The sequence below is a fragment of the Sylvia atricapilla genome, chromosome 2 (genome assembly GCF_009819655.1).
Source record: "Sylvia atricapilla isolate bSylAtr1 chromosome 2, bSylAtr1.pri, whole genome shotgun sequence".
NCBI lineage: Eukaryota > Metazoa > Chordata > Aves > Passeriformes > Sylviidae > Sylvia > Sylvia atricapilla.
In genome coordinates, this window is record NC_089141.1 from 91,255,926 (window position 1) to 91,278,264 (window position 22,339).

General features: G+C 38.8%; 1 protein-coding gene across 2 annotated transcripts in view; it reads left to right on the top strand.

Annotated features, from left to right (window-relative positions):
- The window catches only part of COL4A1 (collagen type IV alpha 1 chain), a 120,394-nt gene that overhangs the window by 91,052 nt on the left and 7,003 nt on the right, over nucleotides 1–22,339 (top strand). For both annotated transcript variants that reach the window (XM_066313827.1, XM_066313828.1), the window contains 21 exons: nucleotides 394–491; nucleotides 796–946; nucleotides 1,279–1,392; nucleotides 1,809–1,976; nucleotides 2,541–2,630; nucleotides 3,212–3,364; nucleotides 6,083–6,181; nucleotides 6,273–6,362; nucleotides 7,213–7,352; nucleotides 8,233–8,363; nucleotides 8,467–8,543; nucleotides 9,254–9,352; nucleotides 9,858–9,908; nucleotides 11,797–11,982; nucleotides 12,607–12,740; nucleotides 16,105–16,177; nucleotides 16,879–16,950; nucleotides 18,290–18,418; nucleotides 19,794–19,892; nucleotides 20,023–20,235; nucleotides 20,961–21,138. In XM_066313827.1, the coding sequence (XP_066169924.1) occupies nucleotides 394–491; nucleotides 796–946; nucleotides 1,279–1,392; nucleotides 1,809–1,976; nucleotides 2,541–2,630; nucleotides 3,212–3,364; nucleotides 6,083–6,181; nucleotides 6,273–6,362; nucleotides 7,213–7,352; nucleotides 8,233–8,363; nucleotides 8,467–8,543; nucleotides 9,254–9,352; nucleotides 9,858–9,908; nucleotides 11,797–11,982; nucleotides 12,607–12,740; nucleotides 16,105–16,177; nucleotides 16,879–16,950; nucleotides 18,290–18,418; nucleotides 19,794–19,892; nucleotides 20,023–20,235; nucleotides 20,961–21,138 (2,545 nt within the window). The remainder of the gene's footprint in view (nucleotides 1–393; nucleotides 492–795; nucleotides 947–1,278; nucleotides 1,393–1,808; nucleotides 1,977–2,540; nucleotides 2,631–3,211; nucleotides 3,365–6,082; nucleotides 6,182–6,272; nucleotides 6,363–7,212; nucleotides 7,353–8,232; nucleotides 8,364–8,466; nucleotides 8,544–9,253; nucleotides 9,353–9,857; nucleotides 9,909–11,796; nucleotides 11,983–12,606; nucleotides 12,741–16,104; nucleotides 16,178–16,878; nucleotides 16,951–18,289; nucleotides 18,419–19,793; nucleotides 19,893–20,022; nucleotides 20,236–20,960; nucleotides 21,139–22,339) is intronic.

The window sequence follows — 22,339 nt, forward strand, 5'->3', positions numbered from 1 at the left end:
TTTCTCTGTAACCACATCTGGTTCCTCTGAGACTGTGTTGGAACCTGAACAGAGAAGGCCCATTGTATCTGGAAAAGAATTGCTGTATGCAATTTGGTGCCAGATGAAAGAAATGACACATTACATGTATTTCTTTAAAGGAGCCTTCCATCAACTCAGCTCTGCCCAGTGACATTCTGGGGTCTCAGCCTAAAAGCTGGATTTCTGCCTGCTTCGTTTGAATTTGTTGTGTGTGTGCTGATGTTGAGTGAATGCTATCTTTAAGGGATTTTCAGGATGTTGTAGTATTCCTTCTTGCATTCTCAGTTTAGAGGCTTAAAGAAACAGCAGAGGTCACTTACAGACAGAGACAATAATGATGTGACTTTTGCTTTGTTTTGCTTTCTTTTATAGGCTTCCCAGGTCAGCCTGGTTCACCTGGTCTGCCAGGAACTCCAGGAACCCCTGGTCTGGATGGTTTGCCTGGAGTTCCAGGTTTACAAGGCCAAAAGGTAGATGTCAGCTGCTGATTCTGTTATCTGTGACTCCCCATGTTGACAGAAATGTGTGCAAGGAAAACCACTTTAAAAGTTGGCCAAACTGCCTTTCATTTTGTGTTTCCCACTGTGCACACTAGGGGACAGAGTAGATGGAAAATGCTAGACATTAACACTTTTAAAGGGCTTACAGCTCTTCCCTGAAGTCATGTATAGAAGTCCATAAATTAGCCCTGTACTGCATGATTTAAATACATTTAGTAAATAATTTCTTGGTTTTGATGTGTTGATTCCTGATCTATCGTGTTTATTTGGCTAGGGTGAACCTGGTGTAGGTCTGCCTGGACCTAAGGGATTGCCAGGCCCCCCTGGCCCGGCTGGTATCCCTGGAGAAAAGGGAAATCCAGGACTGCCTGGTTTACGTGGCGAGCAAGGCTTTCCGGGCATACCTGGACAGCAGGGATTCAGAGGTAACATCACTGGAAAAATACAATTCTGTATTTGTATTTCTTTTTAAAGTCACTCTCCTGCAGATGCAGCAAAAAGTCTACTCATCACTGAAATATCCCACTGATATCTCAGGGAATTGCCCCTTTCCCTTCTCATTTTTTCTACCCACCAGTAGCAAATGCTAGCAGCAAAGAGCAGCCCTTCTTTCAAGCCCAGGCTTGGAGCTGTTGGCAGCTGGATGAGGTCTCCTTGGCCATGTGCTTCCAAAGCACCTTGTCTGGCACCTTCAGCAAGCAAGATGTCCAAGAGCATCAGGGAATGGTTGGTCAATATTTCACCTGTCTCTCTGCAGGTGACCCTGGTCTCCCAGGTCTCCAAGGCTTGCAAGGCCCTCCAGGTGCACCAGGGCTGGGCCCTCCAGGACTGCCGGGACCCGCCGGGCAGCCGGGACCCCAGGGACCGCCAGGTGAGCAGAGAATACTCCCATGATGCTGCTTAGGAGAAGAATTTTGACATAAGTGGATAACACAGCTAAAAGTGTTGCTTAAGAACTTTCTGCAGTGTGAGGCTGATGTGGGGTATATGGGGGGACATGCCAGTGGGCCTTCTCCAGTGGTCCAAAATGCAGGGCAGGGCCTCCTGAGAGGATTGCTGGCATTTGGATTGGTCTCCTTGGGTCATTGGTGGGTGATAGATACGGGTTCAAAGCCTCTCTTAAGAAATAAGGACTGGCTCTGCTTTTGAGTCTTTGAGTCTTTGGTCTGCCTTTGAGTCGTCACCCACCATGCTTCATGTAATTTGTGAATCACAGGTAGATATGCTTATTAATGTTTTTCCTTGTTTTTTGTTAAGGACTAATCCTGTATCTTCTGTTTTTTGTAGGGTTTCCTGGAGTAAAAGGAGAAAGGGGCTTCCCTGGTGTCCCAGGTCTAGATATGCCAGGACCAAAAGGGGATAAAGGTAGCCCAGGCCAGCCAGGAGTCCCAGGCTCTGTGGGATTACCTGGCCTGCCAGGTCCACAGGGGACTGTTGGACTGAAAGGATCAGCAGGTAAACACCTTGTCCCTCAGAAATCAGCATCTTTAACAGCTATTTTATTAAGTTGTTGTAGCGCACCCTTTCACTTGGTTAGGAAATGATTGATCAAAGAGCCCAAGCTTGGGAAAACGCATGGACTGACATCAGTAAAGCAGCTCTGTGCTGCTGAACTGCTGCTCAAGCACTTGCATGGATCCAATCCAGCAGGTTGAAGGAACTACCCTTTCTCCTGTAATACTGAAAGGGGGTTATTCTGCACAGTTTTAGTGACAACAGTGTATGATTTTAATAATGCCTTTGTTAATGACAGCATTGTTTGCTGTAATAGGAAGTTTTAAGAATTTGTCAAAAACCCGTTACAAACTGTTATCCTCTGGTTTTCATAATAGTGTTTTTACTATTGTTTTCTCTATTAGGCTGTTTTAGTTTAATCATCTTCTTTGTCCTATTTTTCCTTAAGTAGTGCAACTCCTAATATGATAGCCAGTAAATAATTCTGTTTCCTGTGCACTGCTTCTGTTCTTACACTGCTTGCCTTATTTTTTTTTTTAATTTACTCTTCTCCTTTGTCTTCAGGACCCAAAGGAGAAATGGGAGTTATGGGAACTCCTGGATTGCCAGGAACTCCTGGACCAGTTGGAGATCGAGGGTTACCTGGTGAAAAAGGTAAGAGAGAGATTTTCTCAGAATCAAAATTGTAACCCCCACCTTTTCCCCAACAGAAGCTGGGAAATAACCAAAGATAAGGGGTACACTTGGCCTAAGGGATGGTTTATGTCAAGTAACTTTCCTCTAAGTTAGGAATAGTATAAAAGGCTAGGAGCAGTCACGTGTTTGGGTGCCAAGACATGATTTTTGATCCATTCTTCAACAACATAAGAGTTTTCTAGGTGTGGGACTGTTATAGGTATTACTCCAAAAAAAAACCAAAACACCACTATTGGAAATTATTAAAAGCCAGCAAGAAGGTCTTAATTAAAAGCCTCAGATAATGCTCTATATTACTGCCAAATTCCTGTCCTTATTGTTTCAAGAGTCTAAAATTAATGGCTGTGAAGTGGGAAAATACGTCGTTTTCTGACAGAGCTATTGTGAAGTATTAAAAAAAAAATCATAGGAGCTGTTCCGGGACATGATATTTGGTGCTCAAAATCTGAATAAATAGATAATTTAGTTTGTTATTGTCTACTAAATATTTTTGCAAAGTTTTATATGCCCCTATAACATTCAGTGCTGTCTCTTTATAGGTAGCCAAGGCTTCAAAGGTGTAGTTGGACCACAGGGTGATCCTGGTGTTAAGGGAGATAAAGGTGAAGCTGGTCTCCCAGGAAAACCTGGAACAATGGACAACATGGACATGGTTAGCCTCAAAGGCCAGAAGGGAGATCAAGGAGAAAAAGGTAACTTTGTTTTCTAACTCTGAATAGGTGGAATTAACACTCACAAGCAGCAGTACTTTGAATTCAATTTTGCATTCGTTTTAGGCAACAGTTTTTCAAAGAAAATTAAAGAGTTTGACACAGCAAATATAGATATTTTTCTGGTGTTTTTCAACTCTATAGAAAAAAAGATAAATCACAGAACAAAAGGGTTTTGGTTGAATAGGAGAGGTTCAATTTGTCCTTTTGTAATTGATTTTAACTCTTTAATAAGAAGAGTCTCTGAAAAGAGAAGAAATTCTAAAAGTAAATGCCTAGATCTTTCCAGAAGGGAAAAGCTATCTTTCATCTAAGACATGTAGTTGTGGCCATGAAGTTCAACTGATAGTGCGAGAAAAAAATGAGCAGCCATTTTTGACATGTCTTTCTTTGTGACCTGAAGAAAATCAGGTAAGAAATGCATTTATGGCACTGATACCAACAGATCAACTTATGTCAGTTTAGAAATATTTGGAAATATGCAGGAGAAAGGCAAACAATTTTCTGTTTAGAAACTTCATGGTTATAGAATTGTTAACTTCTTTAGATAATACATTCTTCTTAAATTTTTAGTTTTACTGCTAATTGATAAATTAGTTGTTTGGAATAATTTTCTCTCCTGTATTTATTTTCAAAGAAAAAAATAATGTGTATTTTGCATATTTTTCATATTTGTTCTTATTATAAATTACTTATTTAAAAACTTAATAATTGGTAACTATTTTTGTTAAAATAGAAGTGTAGAGTTTAGAAGACCTACTGAGATCTTCTGGTTTTTAATTTCCCTCAACCAAATCCTTCAGGTTTAGATAGTATATCATGTTTTCTGAAACAATTATTGTTATTTTTATACTTTCTGATTTCTCCCCAGTTTGGCTGCATCCTTGTTAGAGTGCACATTGCTGAAACAAGCAAAGTACTTAGGCGTGGTTAGAATGAAATTTCCCTTTCTTGAAACAATAGCTGACTGAGTTTGTGATTAGCTATAATTCTTATCCCCTTAGTTCTGGACTACTGCTTGTGTCATAATTTTTCATTTTGTATGCATGTTTTTGATTTCTTATCACACACATGATGTATTACACTTTTTGATTTTCACTGTGATGATTTTCAAGCTTCACTTCAGCTCTTCAAAAACCTTCTGTAGTCTAATCCTGTCCTCTTTTTTGAGCCTTTCCTTTTGAGTATCATCTGTACATTTCATCAGTGTATTCCAGGGCAGACTCCTTTCCAGTTTGACAGTGAATCACTAATAACTATACTGTGTTGTATTTGAACTATGGAAACAGGAGAATACCCCAGTCTTAGCTACCTCTTATCTCCATGTCCTGGCTAATTGTCAGAAGGAGATCTGGGCTCATGTGTTCTGGTTGGGTCTCAGAGAAACCTGGACATGTGGGTAAGTAGTGCCTTGCAGCTTGGGCAGCCAGGGGAGGGCGTGAGCAAACGTGGAGTCCATCTGCTCTTCAGCTGAGATGCAGCCTGTAGGAGTACTTTTAATGAAGCTCCCAGCCTATAAAGATTTCATCTAGATTATGTTTTCTCATTTGTTTCTGATCTTGATACATACAGTGGTATGTAAAGTCTTAAAATCACATAGGTTGTTTTCACTATTTCCTTATCTGCTGCTGGCATGTAGGATGATTAATTTTATTTTGTTTCAAGAAATCTAAATTAGACACACTTGTTACATGCAAATAAAGAAATCTTTGCTGAGGAATTCAATAATTTCTTTGGTTTCTTATCTCTCCAGCAGTAACAATGCATGCTTGCAAACTTCTGTGCTCTACCTTTTCCTGACCACACCACAGACTGGCCTGGCTCACACAGCCTGGAGGAGTAGGTTCCAAACAGATCCTAGCCTGCAAATTTCTGCTCTTTCCTCATCCTCTTCATCCAAAAGATACTTAGTACCGGCAGAGAAAAATAATTTAGTTATATTCCATAACTTTGCTGATCTTTTGGCTGTCTTCATTCCTCTAGACATGAATATTATAGTAATGTTTTTAGAAGCTTCCAAAATACAAACTGTGCAGTGGAGACACAGAATTTTGATGGCATATTATCAGTGATGCTTAATGAAAAATTTTGAGTTTGGACATCTTGAAATGGTTTTAATAAAAGCCACTTAGTTAAAAGCATTCAGTGACTTATCTTCAGTAACGTGTTGTCCTGCAGCTCTAGGCAGCACTAACAGAATTGTTTATGATCAAAAAGCATGGACATAAAGTTGGAGAAGAGGCACACTACAGAGTAAGAGATCAAGCTTTCTAAAGGTGCTTTAACATTAAATGGAGCAGGAAAACAGCAAATCTCTGTCTGTTTACTAAATTATTCACATGTGCCTTTATAGAGAACTAAACAGTCAAATCAATAATTTCTGTTAACACCTGTCAGCCACTTTTCAAATAACTCAATGATCTAACTCAAACACAGATTCATTTCAATTTCTTTTATAGATATAACTTGCTTTGTAATTTACACAGACACCCATAAAATTGCAATAGTTTTCAGCCTTTCCTCAGTATTGGTTCAATGATTGGAAAGTTGTGTTTTACTCGGCCATTTCCTTGTTCATCAGAGGGAAGCAGCAATAATCAAAATTAACTAGAAGGATTATTATATGTTTATTACAGTAAATGGTAATAAAACTGATCTCACTGTGGGTTGGTTTTTTTTTTTTTTTTTTTTGGTATCCAGGAGACCTTGGAGCAACAGGAGAAAAAGGGCTACGTGGAGATTACGGAGAACCAGGAATTCCAGGGAGAGATGGCGAACCTGGTACTCCAGGACAACCAGGTATGTCTGAAACTAACAGCAGACAGAGTGTTTGTCAGGTATTTTAAACCTTGTTAATGAATGAGAGTCTTAATTTCTCTGTTACCTATAGGACCAAAAGGTGATCAAGGCCCACCAGGGTACCCAGGGGATCCAGGAGTTCCAGGACAAAAAGGATCAGCTGGTGAAATGGGTTTGCCAGGTACTAATTGCTAGGAATTTCTTCTTACTTCTTCCTCAAGTTAATATAGAGCATTATTGGAAACCTGTATGGAATATCAGTTGGTATAGATCTACTAAACAATTGCACTGTTTGCAGTGACTGAATGTTAGGCTTTTGGGACACTGCTTTTCAATGCTATTGTGATATACAAATAATAGGATGGTTTCCTAAGTTTGTATGTGCAAATCCTTTAGCTGGATGTTTAGGTTTTCTGTATTCATTTCAGGCAGGCAGTTTTTTGAGTGACGCCTGTTTGTCTGTCTCTGATAGTCTCTGAACTGCATTAAGCTTCTTGTATATTTTCCCCCTTCTAAAAGGTTTGGTGAGTTGCTGTGTACTGAGTGTCAATTATGAACTGTAGGGGTCTGGGAATAATGTTGTTGGGGAAGGGAATGGTAAAGAATAAAATTGAGAAGAGCCTGTAACTCAACGTGAAAACTTTGGGTCTCCATTGGAACGGCCTTGTGTCTAGCATATTTAGGAAATCAAATGTGAAAGTCTGAAATGGTAAATGAAGACAGAAAAAATATGCTGCAGAAGAGTCACTTTGTCGCTGTAGTACTACTAGAAATTATTAAAATAAAAATAAAGTTTTATTCAGTTAGTATTTTTAGCAAGATCTTTGTTTATTCTGAATCCAAGTTTATGAGCATCTCCTATGAGTAGAGTTTATCATCCTACAAAAAGTCACATTTAGAAAGTGAATCTCGGAAGAAAATTTACTTACTTTTATAGCTCTGAATAGCGAAAGCAATGCTGAAACATCACTGTCAACACTGCTAGGGGGCTACTGGTTTTGATGCACCTATCTTTCCCTTCCCTTTACTAGGAACACCTGGAGAAAAGGGTCTTCCTGGAGTACCAGGTTCACCAGGCACACCAGGGTTCCCTGGGCAAAAAGGTGAAAAAGGAGACAAAGGAGCACCAGGTTTTCCTGGAATTGGCTTTCCAGGGGCTCCTGGCGAGAAGGTATTTATACTCCTAAAGATTTGGTTATCTCTACCAAGCACTTGAAAAGTTTTTGTTGGCCTCTAAGCTGTTCTGTTATATTTTCTGTTATGGTATTCTAACTGCCTAATGAAAAACTTGAAATGTGTGCATATGTACAGGTTTAGATGTATTTTGTTTGGTGGAACCTATATCTCCAGAGTTCTTTTTTATTATCTCTGCTGAAAATAGGCTAATTCACTAATTCACAATGCTAGAAATGTAGAGAAGGGGAAAAACTTTTAAAAATACTAAGTCAATAATGTGAAAAGGGCATTTTATGAACAGGGTAAATAATCACACAAAAATAATGTTACTGTACTTTTACAAAGGTACTACACTGTGCTCAGATACTACTGAAAAGTGAACTCTATTAATACTGTCTGTAAAGTTTAATTTAATCTCTAATAGTATCTAATAGGATTCTCATTTGTTTCATATTCCTTTTCCTAGCTGTACAGTGACAGTTATCATGAATTTATAAGTAAAAGTGGTAAAAATAATACCTGCTAATCTGGTAGAAGAATTACTAAGGGACTCAATAAAGGACTTCTTTTAAGATGATGAAGTGTAATAAGTAAGTTAAGAGCCTAATTTTGAAAAGACTTTGTATAACCATTCTAAAAATGCATAGAAAACTGCTTATTTCCATATGTAGGTATTAAGCAATTGCTAGATTAGTTCAAAACTCTGATAGTGGAATTTAATGCCAAATTTAATCTTAAATTATATTTTGTACAAGTGGAAAAACAATGGAGTGCTTTAAAAGTCAGATGGATAAGAGAGGTGACATCTACCACTGCATACAGAAAAAAAATGTTTCTAATTAATGTCTGGGTTTTGTGTGTGCTGCTTCTTCTAGGGAGAACCAGGAAGAACGGGTAGTCCAGGTTTATCTGGAGATAAGGGTGAAAAGGGTAGTGCAGGAATTCCTGGAATGCCAGGTGCCCCAGGTCCCAAAGGATCCCCTGGCATGGCAGGATTTCCAGGCAAGTATTTATGCTTTTATAAAACAGAAACTGCAGTGAAAAATAAAAGCAAAAATTATATCAAATATCCCACATGGAAACACGTTCTTCTTCCTTTCTTTAGGAAGCCCTGGCCGCCATGGAGACAAGGGTGAAAAAGGACTTCCTGGCTTAAGTGGGATTCCAGGTTTAAAAGGAGAACCAGGTAAAAAAGGAAATACGAATCACCAAAGGACACTTAAAATACTGTTCATCTCCAGGCAGTGGCTAAAACAAAATCTTTTGCATTCTACACTAATTTTGGCTCAGATATTTCATAATGCATTTGTTCATCTCATAAGCAAAAAAGACATTGCTGTTTCCTGAGTCAGTGTACAGGGGGGCTCATATTTCTTTTGCACTGTTAGAGGAATAGATTTTCTCCAGAAGACCAGTTGTTACAGCCATTACTTCTGTTGTTTCTGAGTTAATTTGAAAACAATTCAGTTGATCTTTATGCCCAAAACTAATCACCACATCAGCATCATTTCACAGCTGTTAGAAAGGAAATAGAATATGGAGGAGATGGTCTGTTGCAATTCTGAACATTTTTGATCTTGGAGCCTTCTGTTCTCAGTTTCTTGGCTGCAGGACATGTCATCTTTCAGGAAAATTGACTCTGCTGTTCACAAGTCTTTGCTGGAGTTCCTGCATTCTAAACTCACTGAAGTTCATGATAGTTAGCTGTGTCAAAGTCTTTAATACCTGAGCCCTGTCTCAGACTGATTTAATTCAGAAGTAAACTCAGTGAAAAGTCACACTGAGGTCATGCAATATCTGCTTGGTTTCTGTGGGAGCAAAAGGAAAAGTAAAGTTTTTCTTGAGAGAAAAAAAATAAAATTATAGTTAAAATGAAAATGTCGATGTTTTTTTCAGGTGAACCTGGTGTTCCGGGTCCTGCTGGTGCCATTGGCCAGAAGGGTGAACCAGGTTATGATGGGATTCCAGGTGCAGCTGGTGCAAAGGGTGAACAAGGTACTGTGACTGTCATCTTCAGTTCCCATGGTATGAAAATGCACAGACACAGGCTGCTCAAGGGGTAGCTGGCAGAGTGTGTACCGATTTGAGCCCTTTGGATGACACCTTGGAAAATACAGTCGGTATTGGTGTCTTAGAATCATCCAGCATTGCAATGTGATCATTTAGATGAGCAACTGTATTTAATCAATGTAATTTTGAAAGAATTTCTTTCACAAAAGCTGGTAATACTCTAAAGAATTGTGTTTTGGAATTAATTTCAGCCTGGAACTAAGCTGTGAAATAGTGGAGCAGCCTTGCCTTTTCTTCGGGTAGGGTTTTCAGGCGTACAGGACCCATTGTGCTAAATATAATACCAGTACATAACAGAACAGCCTCTGCCCTGAAGAACTTTTGCATAAGCCATTTATTTGAAGTATTTGCATAATAGAATTTTATTCATTACAGGTTAAATGTAAGTACTTTCCCAACTTCTCTTTTTTTTTCTGTCTCTGTACTGCAGGTCTTCCAGGTAGAGGACTTCCAGGATTTCCTGGTGCAAAGGGAGATAAAGGTAATACACCTGTTTAAACAATTCTAAACCTCCGTCCCAGCATACTATAACCATAATTCCGTAATGCAGACATACTTCCTACTTCATTCTTTTACATCCTATGCCTTCTCAGAGCAGGCAGAAGCTCTGAGAGGTTCAAATACTGATTTCTGTTACAGTGGCAACAACTTGGAGTTAGATATACCCTAAAATAGGTAATTATTCACAGTGTGGAATTTACTGCAAGTGGTGTGATGAGGTAATATAAATAACTCCTGTATTTGTGTGCTGTGTGTTTGACTCCAAGTATTTTGGTTTTCCTACTAATTTTGCAAAAATCAAAATTTAGTGAGCCTCTGTGCACCAGACAGCTATAGGTGTTGGTTTTGTGGCCAGGATACTGCAGTATTTTTTTTTTCCTGAATCTGTTTTGCAGCCTAGATGTATTAATTGCTAAAATAGTTGTTTACTATAGCTCAGTAGAGCATGTCTAAGCTATGCACAGGAGCATGGTGCAGAGATGCAAAAGACAGCAGAGTCCTGATGAGATCTCACTGAAAATTTTTGTTGCCTGGGCTCAGGACTGAATAGTTTGAGTACAGCCACCTGAATATGACAATTCAAGTCCCCTTATGTTCTTTGGAAAGTGTGTCACTACACTTTGCTGTGAGAATGGTTTGATTGGCTTGAGTCAGTTCTTGTTCAAGGTGTTTGTAATGCACCATGCTCCACTTTAGGAAATAAGTATACCCTAGGCACTAGGCTGCAATAGATACAGTAGTGAAGAAATGTGAAACTGCTGTTGATAAAGGAAATTGTGTATAATGGTGGAATTTTCAATTTTAACCATCTGGAAAACACAAACAATTCAACTAGTCCATCCATGAAATTAACATGACATGGCAGATTTTTAATAACTTACATAGCTTTAAATATCAGTGCCCTACCTCACTCATTCATTCTATTAATACAGGAAACTTGTCTGGACAATCCAAAGTGATAAACCAGAATTTCAGAATGTCTTTTATTTACCAGCTTAGACTAATTAACAGTCATTAGCTACTACAAAAGCCCTAAAATTAGAGAACTTAATAAATTAAGCAGATTTTCTAATCATAGCTTGGGTAGGCAGAGCACTAGATTATGAGAACACTTCTCTCACCTTCCCCATGTCTCATTTTGTCAGCTCAGCTCATTTTAAAATATCTGGGTTTAGAGTAAACACATATTATGTTTACATAATTTGTGTTCTAAATGTATTATACTTCTAAAGAAACAACTTCAGGTTTTAAAAACCTTGTTCTGATCAGGTAGAGAGCCAGGGATAGTGTTCTCTATAAACTTTGTTTCTCTTATTATTGTACTTGTACCAGTTACTCTATATTCTTTTGCTCAATCTAAAATCAGATTGAATTGCAATTGTTAACTATTTCTACAAGCCCAAAAGTAAGTACAGTGGATCTAAATCTAGATCTTAGTAAAAAAGTATTCCATTTTTCTCCAGGAGCAAGTCCTTTTGTGCTTAGTCAAGCACAAAAATCATCACTTGACTATGGCAATAATAATAATAATTGCTGCGGAGTAAGGGTTTGGGGGCTTTATAATTTTTGTGTAAGGTCTGGTATAGGGATGCTGCATGTTGATCTATTTTAAGAGTGACTAAAAATAGCCCAGCGATGAGTTTAGATACAAAAAGGTATGTCAGTCAAATTACTTTCCTAATATTTTATAGCATAATGTAAAGAATAATACAATTTTCCTGAAGTTTTGCATTTTTATAGAAATACGTAAAGTTAAGGTCAGTGTTTTCAAAAATAATAAAGCTTACTATGAGTGGATAATAAGGCAGAAGTTTGCAGTGATTGTGATCTTCTCTCTAATCGTGTTCTGTGGTTGTTTCAAACCTTAGGTGCAAAAGGCGAAGTGGGTTTTCCAGGATCCCCAGGAAGTCCAGGGATCCCCGGGCTGAAAGGAGAACCAGGATATGTAGGTCCACCAGGCCCTAAGGGGAACCAGGGTCTACCTGGGCTACCTGGAAGTGCAATTGAAGGCCCTAAAGGAGACAGAGGACCCCAAGGCCAACCTGGTCTTCCAGGTAATTCTTTGTCTTTAGTATTGAAGTATTGTTGTTCGTCGAGGCTCACCTAATTAATTAATTAATAATACAGTCAATATTGCATGTCTTTGTTTATTCACAGGCAGTTTTGGCGGTATGTTCTGGAACAGGCTGATTTTATGTTCTCAAGCAGTTGGCTTTGTCCAGAAATCTTTCTAATGTTGAGAAGGTTGCCTCCCATTTCCATGTTTCTGTGTGGACTTTATTTACAGTTTTGAGGCATCCAGGGCTGGATGTTCCTATGTCCTGGAGGGTTAGTGTATTTAAAAATGACCCAGCTTGGCCTTTCCGTGGCAGTGGCCTGTGCTAGAGGCTAAGGAGGAGAGTGGAGCAGAGCTACAAAATATCTTCAGCATGTTTATGCCTGAGGATGGAGTCTGCTTGTTCTTGTGGAAATGTGGAAAACTCCTTCTATTTTTAATCAGCCACAGGCTGAGAGATGATTGGAGGAGGAGTCTCCCTGCAACAGATTCTCCTACTTATTTTCTTGAAATGTTACTACAGTTATTTTGGTTCTGTCCATCTGTAGACCCTGTTTGCCCTCCATCAGATACTGCTGTAAACCAGTTTTGCTATTAAATACTCTTTTCTTCTGGTTTTTAGGTTTACCAGGTCCAACAGGGCCACCAGGACCTCCAGGTCTGAAAGGGGCCAAAGGAGAGCAAGGGAGCAATGGTTGGCCAGGGACTCCTGGGGGTCCAGGAATGAAAGGTGATCCAGGTTTACAAGGACTGCCAGTAAGTTATTTTCAGTACACTCCAGATTTGCTGAAAGCTGGTTCTTGTAATTAATGGATATATTAATCATACAATTTCTTGCTCAAAATAATGATATTTTATGCTCAAAGTGCCTTTAGACTCACTGCTGATGATGTAAAGTCAGGTTGAAAGCATTTCAGTGCTCTTTGGAAAGGCTGCCCAAGTGAGCTAATGAACTTATTAGAAATTTATAGATAGTGAGTGGTAACATACAACACCCAAAATATAATTTACAGTGTTTTAACAGTATGGGATGGCTGAAGCACATCCATAAATCCAGTAAATGCATTAGTACTTAATTTTAAAGGTTGCATATTTCACGATAAATTGCCTTCTGAAAATACCTGAATTGTTTGCTTTTGTTATGAAAGCTCTCAAATAAAGTGTAGTTTCAGTACTGTCAGTGATGAAATATTGCTGCTGATTTAGAACTACAAACACGCAATACTATTAATACATTTTTGTCATATATTATTCATTTTCCCTGGCCTAAAATAGCCCCTTTTTGGTATACTAGCGAGAATGAAGTAGAATAGGACAGTCACCCAGAATAGTTTGTCTTCTATATTCCTTCTCTCAGAGTGTATGATCCCTTTTTCGACACTGAAAAATATGCTCTATTTTTTAACTTTTCATCTGCTACACTGGGAATGGAGATCATTTAGCCCAGAGTAGAAGGAGGCTCAGAGGAGACCTTATCACTCTCTACAGTGCCCTGAAAGGAGGCTGTAGACAGATGGGACTTGGTCTTTTCTCCCAAGTAACAAGTGACACGACAAGAAGAAATGGCCTCAAGTTATTCCAGGGGAGTTTAGATTGGATATTAGGAAAAATTTCTTCACTGAAAGGTTTGTCAGGCATTGAAATGAGCTGCCCAGGGAAGTGGTGGAGTCACTATCCCTGAAAGTGTCCAAAAACCTTGTGACTATAACACTTGAGGTGTTTGTTTTAGTGGTGAACATGGTGGTGGTGGGTTAATGGTTGGATTTGATGATCTTACAGGTATTTCCCAATCTTAATGATTCTATTGAAGGACAATAATAAACATAAAAAAATACTTATGGAAAAAAAGATGAGAGAATTCCTAGTGTACAAAAGGTAGAAAGACTCAGAAATCAGGTCCTGATGTGAAATGCAAGACTTTAAAGGTCCACTTTATTCTTGATAATGCAAAGATCTAATGCATCTTTTTCTGCATCTGGGAGTCACTTCAGAGAGACATTAAGGATTTTCTTCTGTGTTCAGACATTTTTATGTTTGATACCATACTGTACCATACCCTACCAGCCTTGAAGGTAGTAAATTTCCAACATAACACTCCAGTATATTTTCCCTAGTTTAATAATTTGCACTACTTCTTGCAGAGAGATAAATTTCTATACCCCAGGAAATTGTAAAGCTTTTCACTGGTTGATATACCAGTCTGTTTGCTGAGAAAGAATGGGAAATGCCTAAGGATTTTGATTCCATGCCTTCAATCAGAAAAAAATGTTTCACTCTCCTTGAGCCATAATTCATAGTAACAGGTTGTTAACTCGCTGTGAAATGCTGCAGTGAGAGTGATATTAAATATTAAGCTTCCTCTGGTGATACATACTAAGATGAATTTCTAATGTCTTCATCCTCCCCAGTGTGACAGGCTCCTGCCCTGATTATGGCTCAATTGCTCATCCAGGTCTCCGGGTATATGGTCACCTATATCAGTAGGGAGATTTTGTTGCAACGTGAGTGACACAATGTGTCCAAAAATTGTACCAAAAAAAGAAAATGCAGAGATCATACTGTGAAGTACAAATCTCATGGATTTTTTCCTGTTGATTTTACTGTTGAAATGAGAGGAGAAACATTTTCCTGAAATAGTTCTGTTCTTTTTGGAACAGATCCAAAAAAGAAGTTGTTTACCAAGCTATATCTGATGAGAAAAAGAGTTTAAGAAATGCATGCTGTTATGGAAAACGTATTTTGATGGAAAGCTTCCAATAAACTCATCTTATAAATCTTTTCTATAATTATAACTTAAAATATATATCTATTTATATTTTTACCCCCACCCACCCATTCCCCCCCCCCCCCCCCCCCCCCACTTCCCTTTTAATGTGATTGACTCATAAGTGCCTTCTGAGTGAAAGTTAGCCCTCCTGTTTTGGGCTTCAGAAGTTCACATGATACAAAGAGATGGCCATTTCTTTAAACAATCCTCCATAGTGTGACTATGTGACTGGAGGAAAGCTGGGAATCTTACTTCATTCATGCCTCCCTTAGCACTCTTGAGGGTAGCATTTCTTTTGTTTAACTTTGGAGTCTTTGGAAGTTTAACTGTGGGCATCCATTTTTGAACTAGTCATCTCTTCTCCCTTTATAATCAGTGGAAAGAATTAGACATTTGTCATTCTTCTCACCTCAAAATGACTCCTCTGTGTCTATTCTATTGGTCTGCAAATATGATGACTCCTACTGTTGGTATGATTTTTTTACTGGGTATTCAATTCACATCTCCAGCTTCTGGTTGGTAGGTTACTTAGCAAAGGGATTTTATTTCTTTCTTCCACCTTTATTTCATGTTTTATTATACAGTGAACTATTACTGTCATACCAATTCAGCCAGGGAGAAACTCTAAACTATACTTACAATTTTTTAGCAGATGATCTGCAATAGAAAAAAAGAAGAAAAGGAAATTGGCAGCCATTTGAATGGCTATTTTTACAGGGTCTTTTGAAATAGGGTCCTGGTTTTTCTTGAAGTGAGGATACAGTGAAGTTGTTACCATTGATTTCAGGGCTACATTTTGGAATAGTGAAGGCAGAAGGAGGAGTCCCCGTTGCATTTGAAGCGCTTTAAGTCCTTGACTGTTTTAGCCCTGTTGAAAAGTGAAAATCTTCAGAGGATTATAAATTATTAAGCATATTTAATTTCATCCCATGTGTAAATGTAGAAGTTTTCAAGTCTGCTGTGGTCTAGAATTACCCCATTTAATTATCTAACTAGCAACCTCCTGCTAGGACTGCACTGAAATTAGTATCTGCTGAGATTTGTGCTTACTGATGTTTTTCCTAATAATATGGTCTATGGTTGAGAATCCTTTTTTCGGCTGCAGTGCTAATAGGACCTCATTCTGATCTGGTATCTTTGTGAGGCAAAAAATAGTTTAGAAAAAGCAAAGTGTCACTCATGTCCCTGCAGGAGAAGCTTCTCCTCTAATCAAGGGAGAGAATGACCATTTCTTAAACTTAATGGCTTTCTCATATGATTTTTTTTTCATAGGTTTCCAGTAATACACAGCATATTTGAGGGTCATATCATAATAGTGTAGGATAACTATATTTCACATTTTCTTTTATGCAGGGTAGTCCTGGTTTGCCAGGAGATATTGGTCCAAAGGGTGATCTCGGACCTCCAGGAGTTCCAGGTGTTCCAGGTGAGGAGAAAACTTAAACATACTCTTGAAAAGTATGCCATAATGTCTCTTTCATATTGTTCTTCTCTCAAAAGAGGTGCCCAAAGATTGCTGACTCTGTGTTAATAATTACTGAACAGGACACTGAAAGCTGCGTCAATAAACATATAAAAGCATTGAGATTTTTCTCAATTTTTTATCTCTTGCCTATTTTTGCATTTCATATATTAAATGTGCACTTCTTTTAAAAATGGATGTAAAATTGATTGTTAGATACTGCCAGTCAAGAATCTTCAGGATTTTCTTGAGAACTGAAAAGACAAATATTTCAGCTATATATGAGGAAATGGGCTCTGCATGTCTTCCTTTCTGATTATATTCCTGCTACTGTCACCATCATGTACATAAAAATACCGAGTGTACAAAAAATACAGTAATTAATAGAAAAAAATAATGCTTTTAATCTAGAGATTGATACTATTAAAGTAAGAGAACTTTGAAGAGAAGTAAGAGACAAAATAAGAGAAATTTACTTTCAGTCACCATATCTTTTGTGACTTCCATACTGTTTGTATCGTGTTCCTGCAAACAGTTAAAAAGTACTTGTGCAAATAAAGTCACGTCCTTTTCAGGATCATGGGGTCATACATGATATTTCCACGCATATCCCTCCAAATCAAGAAATTACTGATTTTTCATGCAAATATTTCCTTTGACTTCAGGTCCAAAAGGAACTCCTGGCTTCCCAGGCCTTAAGGGTGAGCGAGGTGACCAAGGTCTTCCTGGATCTAAAGGTATAATAAAGACTTGTGCTTTTTTTTCCCCAGATATTTTTGGTAAAATGGTTATTTGTGATTAATTTGTAGTAATTTGTGGCTGTAACTCCATCACACTTTTGTTTGTTCTGTTCCAAAAATGCAGAATATGAAACTGGGTATCATGTATCAGCATCTGAATGGTCAGATTAGAATCGTAGAATGGTTTGGATTTTTAAAAAGGGATTTTAAAAATTATCTAGTTTCAATCTGTCTGCCATGGGCAGGGACATCTTTCACTAAACCAGGAAACCAGGTTTCTCAGAGCCCCATCCAACCTGGCTTTGAATGCTTCCAGGGATAGAGCTTCTGTAGCTTCTCTGGGGAACCTCTGTTCCAGTGCCTCACCACCCTCACAGTAAAAAATTGTCCTCATTAAGTCAAATCTAAATTTACACTCTTTCTGTAAACACTTCTTCTTTTCACACTGCTGCCCCTTGTCCTGTCACTCCAGACCCCGGTAAAAAATCTCTCTCAGTCTTTCCATTATAAGACCCTTTTATGTATTGAAAGGCTCAGTGAGGTCCTCCCTGGGCCTTCCTTTCTCCAGGCTGAACAAGCCCAACTGTCTCAGCCTTTCTTCATACAAGATCTCTTCTATGCCTCTGATCATTTTCATGGACCTGCTCTAACAGATACATGTTCTTCTTGTACAGGGGACCCCAGAGCTGCATATATTACAGGTGGGGTCTTCTGAGAACAGAGCAGAGGGGGGGCATTACTGTTCACACTTCTTTTCATGTAGCCCCATACTGGCTTTCTGGGCTGCGAGCGGACATTGCTGACTCATCCGGTTTTTCATCCACCTGTGTTTCCCAAGTCCTTCTCTGCAGGGCTGCTTTCAATCCATTCATCCCCCAGCCTGTACTGATACTGTGGATTGCTCTGGCCCGTGTTTAAGACCTTGCACTTCTTGAATTTCGTGAGGGTCCTGTTGGCCCACTTGTCACACATGTCAGATGCTTCTGGGTGGCATCCCTTCCTTCCAGCTTATTGACTACACCACTCAGCTTGGGGCTGCTTGCAAACTTGCTGAGACAACTCCATGCAGCCTAAGATCTGGACCATTTCAGTCCTAAGCCATTTCAGTCCATGAGAAGTCTGTTTGGCTGGAGGTACCAGCATAGATATGCTTCCATTTGGGAAGCTTTGCAATTTAATTCATGTGTAAAGTCATTGATGACTCATGACTATCTGTGAGAGGCTCCAGTCTCTGACTGCATAAATGACAATACAAGGTAATGTTTTTTTTCCTTTTTTTTTTTTTTTAATAGTGCAATACTAAATATGTGTTGATTTTCTTGGTTGATTTCCACAGGTTTACAAGGCCCACCAGGCCCACCAGGTCCTTTTCAGCTTATTAAAGGGGATCCTGGCTTACCTGGACCTGTAGGACCAGTTGGTCTCAAGGGATTCCCAGGACTTCCAGGTCCCAAAGGACAACAAGGTGAGAGTTTCTAATTTGCTAGTAGAAATGCATTTTTTGTAATGTAAATATAGACCAAAGGTAGGCTAGATGCTACAAGATTTTTTTTGTATATTATTAGCCAAATTTTAAAGCCACTTAAATTGTGTTAATGATGAGGAATAGAGTCCTTTTTGAAGCTCATCCAAAACAGATGCCTTCCTGGTGATTTTTTTTAGGTTCTCACCCTGCAGTCATTGCATTAGTATCTGAGGTCAACAGTAAGCAGAATGACCTGCAACACTCTGCTCATCCTTTCCCCAAAATGTATTTGTTAGAGTGTCTTCTGTCAATAGTCTTGAATCCAAACTTAAATACTGTGTGTCTCTGGGAGAAGATAAGCATGAGGAAAAAACACTTGATCCTGGAATGAAAAGTGCTTCCTGAGGAAGCTTGTTCCATCTTGTCCTAGATTCCTTCTTTTAGTCTAGATATTGCAATTTTTATAAAGAGTAGGTGAACTGCAAAAATGAAAGAGAATGGAGCAAAGGGTAGGACAAATGAAATGCTGGCACACGAAGAACATGTCCTTCAGAATGATGGGACGTGGAGAATGGGAGCTCAGAAGTGTTAAGATTCTAAGGGAAAGCTTTTTTCCTGAATGATTTACATTAAGTTGATGGGGAATTACAGTGGAGGATAATGAATATCTTCCTCCTAGTTAATATAGTAGATATAAAAGTTTTCTCTTGAAAGTGGAGATACAACTCTGCAACTGCTGTCCTTTAGGAAACAGCTATGAAATAGTCTAAATGACTGAACACAGCATGGGTTTGCGTGTATGGGATCCATTGCTCCATCAGTAGTAGTCAGTTCAGTACATAAACACAATATTGCTTTTTTGGTTGATCAGGAAAAAGAAAGCTGTGGGCATCTGATCGTTGCTATAGTGCTGATGGTATTAACTTGCTTCTCCTGAAGTGAGATTTGCTGAATTGATGTAGGATTCATAGCATCCCTAAAAATCAATAAAGGGAAGACATGAAATATGTTTGAAAACTCATTTGGGAAGAAGCTAAGAGGGCTTTTTTTGCCACTGTTCATGACCCTACTTTTTTATGGTCTGTTTTTGATTGAGTCATATGATAAGCAGAGAGAGAAGAGATTTCTTTTTGTATCCCAGGCAAATGCTAGTTATTTTAGAAGCATGCTGTCTCCTTACTTCTTCCTTCTCTACTATAGAATCACTTGGCCTGGAGTAAGCCTCATATATTCTCTAGATATGGAATTGTATGTACTGAGTCTGCATGAGTTTAGTTTATGTTGAGGCATACCAGTGCTGCACTGTATTAAAAGCCAAAATTCAGAACTAACATGAGATAATGTCCAGTAATAATTATTCCTTGTTTTTCAACAGGGGTGACAGGACCTTCAGGGGTACCTGGACCACCTGGTAGCCCAGGGTTTGATGGTCAGCCTGGACAGAAAGGAGAAATTGGTCCTTATGGTCCCCCAGGTAAGTCCCTGCATTCTTCAAAGACTTGATTCCTTCATGGAAAAATAACATATGGTGAATGTATTTAATTTCACTTCTTTAGTTTTGTACTGCTGTATGCAGAGGTAAAAGGAGCCTCTCTGTATTGCAGGGCCCAGAGGACTCCCTGGTCCACCTGGCCCTGATGGCTTGCCCGGGGCTATGGGCCCCCCAGGGGCACCATCTGTTGCTCATGGCTTCCTTGTCACCAGACACAGTCAGACCATTGAAGAGCCATCGTGTCCATTTGGAACAAGGCTGATTTACCACGGCTACTCCTTGCTTTATGTACAAGGCAATGAAAGAGCACATGGCCAAGATCTGGGTAAGTAGAGACCACATTAGAAATTCAGTTAGAATTCATTACAAACCAAATGTTTCTGTCGTTTGTAGAACTGTATTGAGCAAATCTGTGTAATTGCTCTGGCTCAGACCTAGGCTTCCTAGAACAAGGAAGATGTTGCTATACCACAGAGAATGCAACACCTAGTTACTGAGATGGCTCGTGGGGTTTGGAGAGTCTCATACAATTGGTTTTGCAGATATTTATGGGAAGGCCCTTATTGCAGTCTATAGGGAGGGTAGAGAGTATGGAGTCCCTTCTCAGAGTGTCTCAGTGACAGAAGAAGCAATGTATGAGATACATTTCAGTGAAACATAAATAAAAGCTTTTTTATCATGCTGTTGGTTAATCATTGGAACAGAACCCCAGAGAGATGGTTGAATTTCTTGTCTTTGGAGATCCTCAAAACTCAACTAAATCTGGACACAAGAAACCAGATCTAACTGGCAAGGCAGTAGGATAGATGACCCCTAGAGGTCTATTCCAACCTAATGTATTCTGTAATTCTGGAGGCAAGACTGGACTACTCCTTTCCTTGTCCTGTTCCTTCCTCCTGAAGCTAGGAGAATTCACTTCCTCTGTGAAAACTGAGCCTTCCAGAGCAAGTGTTCTCTGCCTTTTTAGCTGCTCCTGGAAATAATTGTTAGGCAGTTGGTGGTGGTTTAACAAAACTGTGTTAAGAAATAACCTTTCACTTAACATTTCAGGCACAGCAGGAAGCTGTCTTCGAAAATTTAGTACCATGCCCTTCTTATTCTGCAATATCAACAATGTCTGTAATTTTGCATCAAGGAATGACTACTCCTACTGGCTGTCTACTCCTGAACCCATGCCAATGAATATGGCTCCTATCACTGGTGATAATATCAGACCATTCATCAGCAGGTATGGTTTCAGTTCTGCTGTATTTGTAAAGTGAAAAAACCTGTGGAAAGAGCATGAGGTACTTTATTTTTCTGGACAAGGCTTTTAATCTGTGTATTTTTATTTCCTGCCTTCAAATTTAAAGTTTAAATTATTTTGATTAAATGTTTCAAAGTGTGCATGTTTTCAGTTTAGACTTTGATCAAAAGCAAATCCATTTTGGGGGAAATCCGAACAAATAGAATGGCCTATTTTGTGTATAATTGAAATGAAAAGATTTACTTTGAAATGTTGTCTTGAAAAAGCTGTGATGTACTTTGAAGGAGAAAAAGTTTCATATTTTTTGACAATTCTTGTCCAAAACACTTCTGGTTTTTGACTAGCCATAGCTAGAAGCTTTTTAGGGCTTAGTTTCCTTTTGTTTGAAAATGGTAGCAATTTTATCATACGGTAGACTGACAGGCTTATTCCATTGTTTTAGATACTCTGCTTGAATACAATCATTATTGTCTGAATTAAAGGAAAAAATTGCAAAATCAATCATCTATTTTTTTAATAATTCCAGATTCGCAGCTAGCATGAAGAATGGTGCTTATATCAGAGTCATAATTCTGCATCAATGCAACATGTTGAACTTTTGGTCCATTTGAAATTTTAAGATCGCTAGAAAACCTCTTCTGGCATAGCATGTACAGTGCTGAAGGCAGAGCTATGAGCAAAAGTGTGGCAAACTGCCCCACTGTTACATATGAATCTGAGAAGGGAATCTTGGACTTAGAGCTTAAGTGATAAACATTAGATTTAGGCATTACTGCCCTTTCTGTCATTGCGTCTAATCTATATCAGTTCTTGCTGATCCCTCTTCCAGCCATATTTAATGAATGGGAGGGGAGATTGCTGGTAGTGATTTGTCAGGTACATCCAAGAGAAAGGACAATCCAAATCATCAGGAAGTTGTATTCTGGACATCTTGGATGTTCAAAAAGCTATATGTCTCTACTGCAAAACATTTGATGTTTATTTTGCATAGTGGAATCCATCCTGTATCTGTAGCTGTAGTCTGTGTTCTTACTTTTGGTTTAGTAACAAAGAAGTTGGTGTATTTTGAAAATGAATGGACAGATTGAGGACAAGATTCTCAAGGGAGGCTATAGCTTTTGTTGGTCTTAAATTTTTGGTTGTTCTCTGCATGTGAGTGGAAGGAGCCTGACTTTAAGAAAAA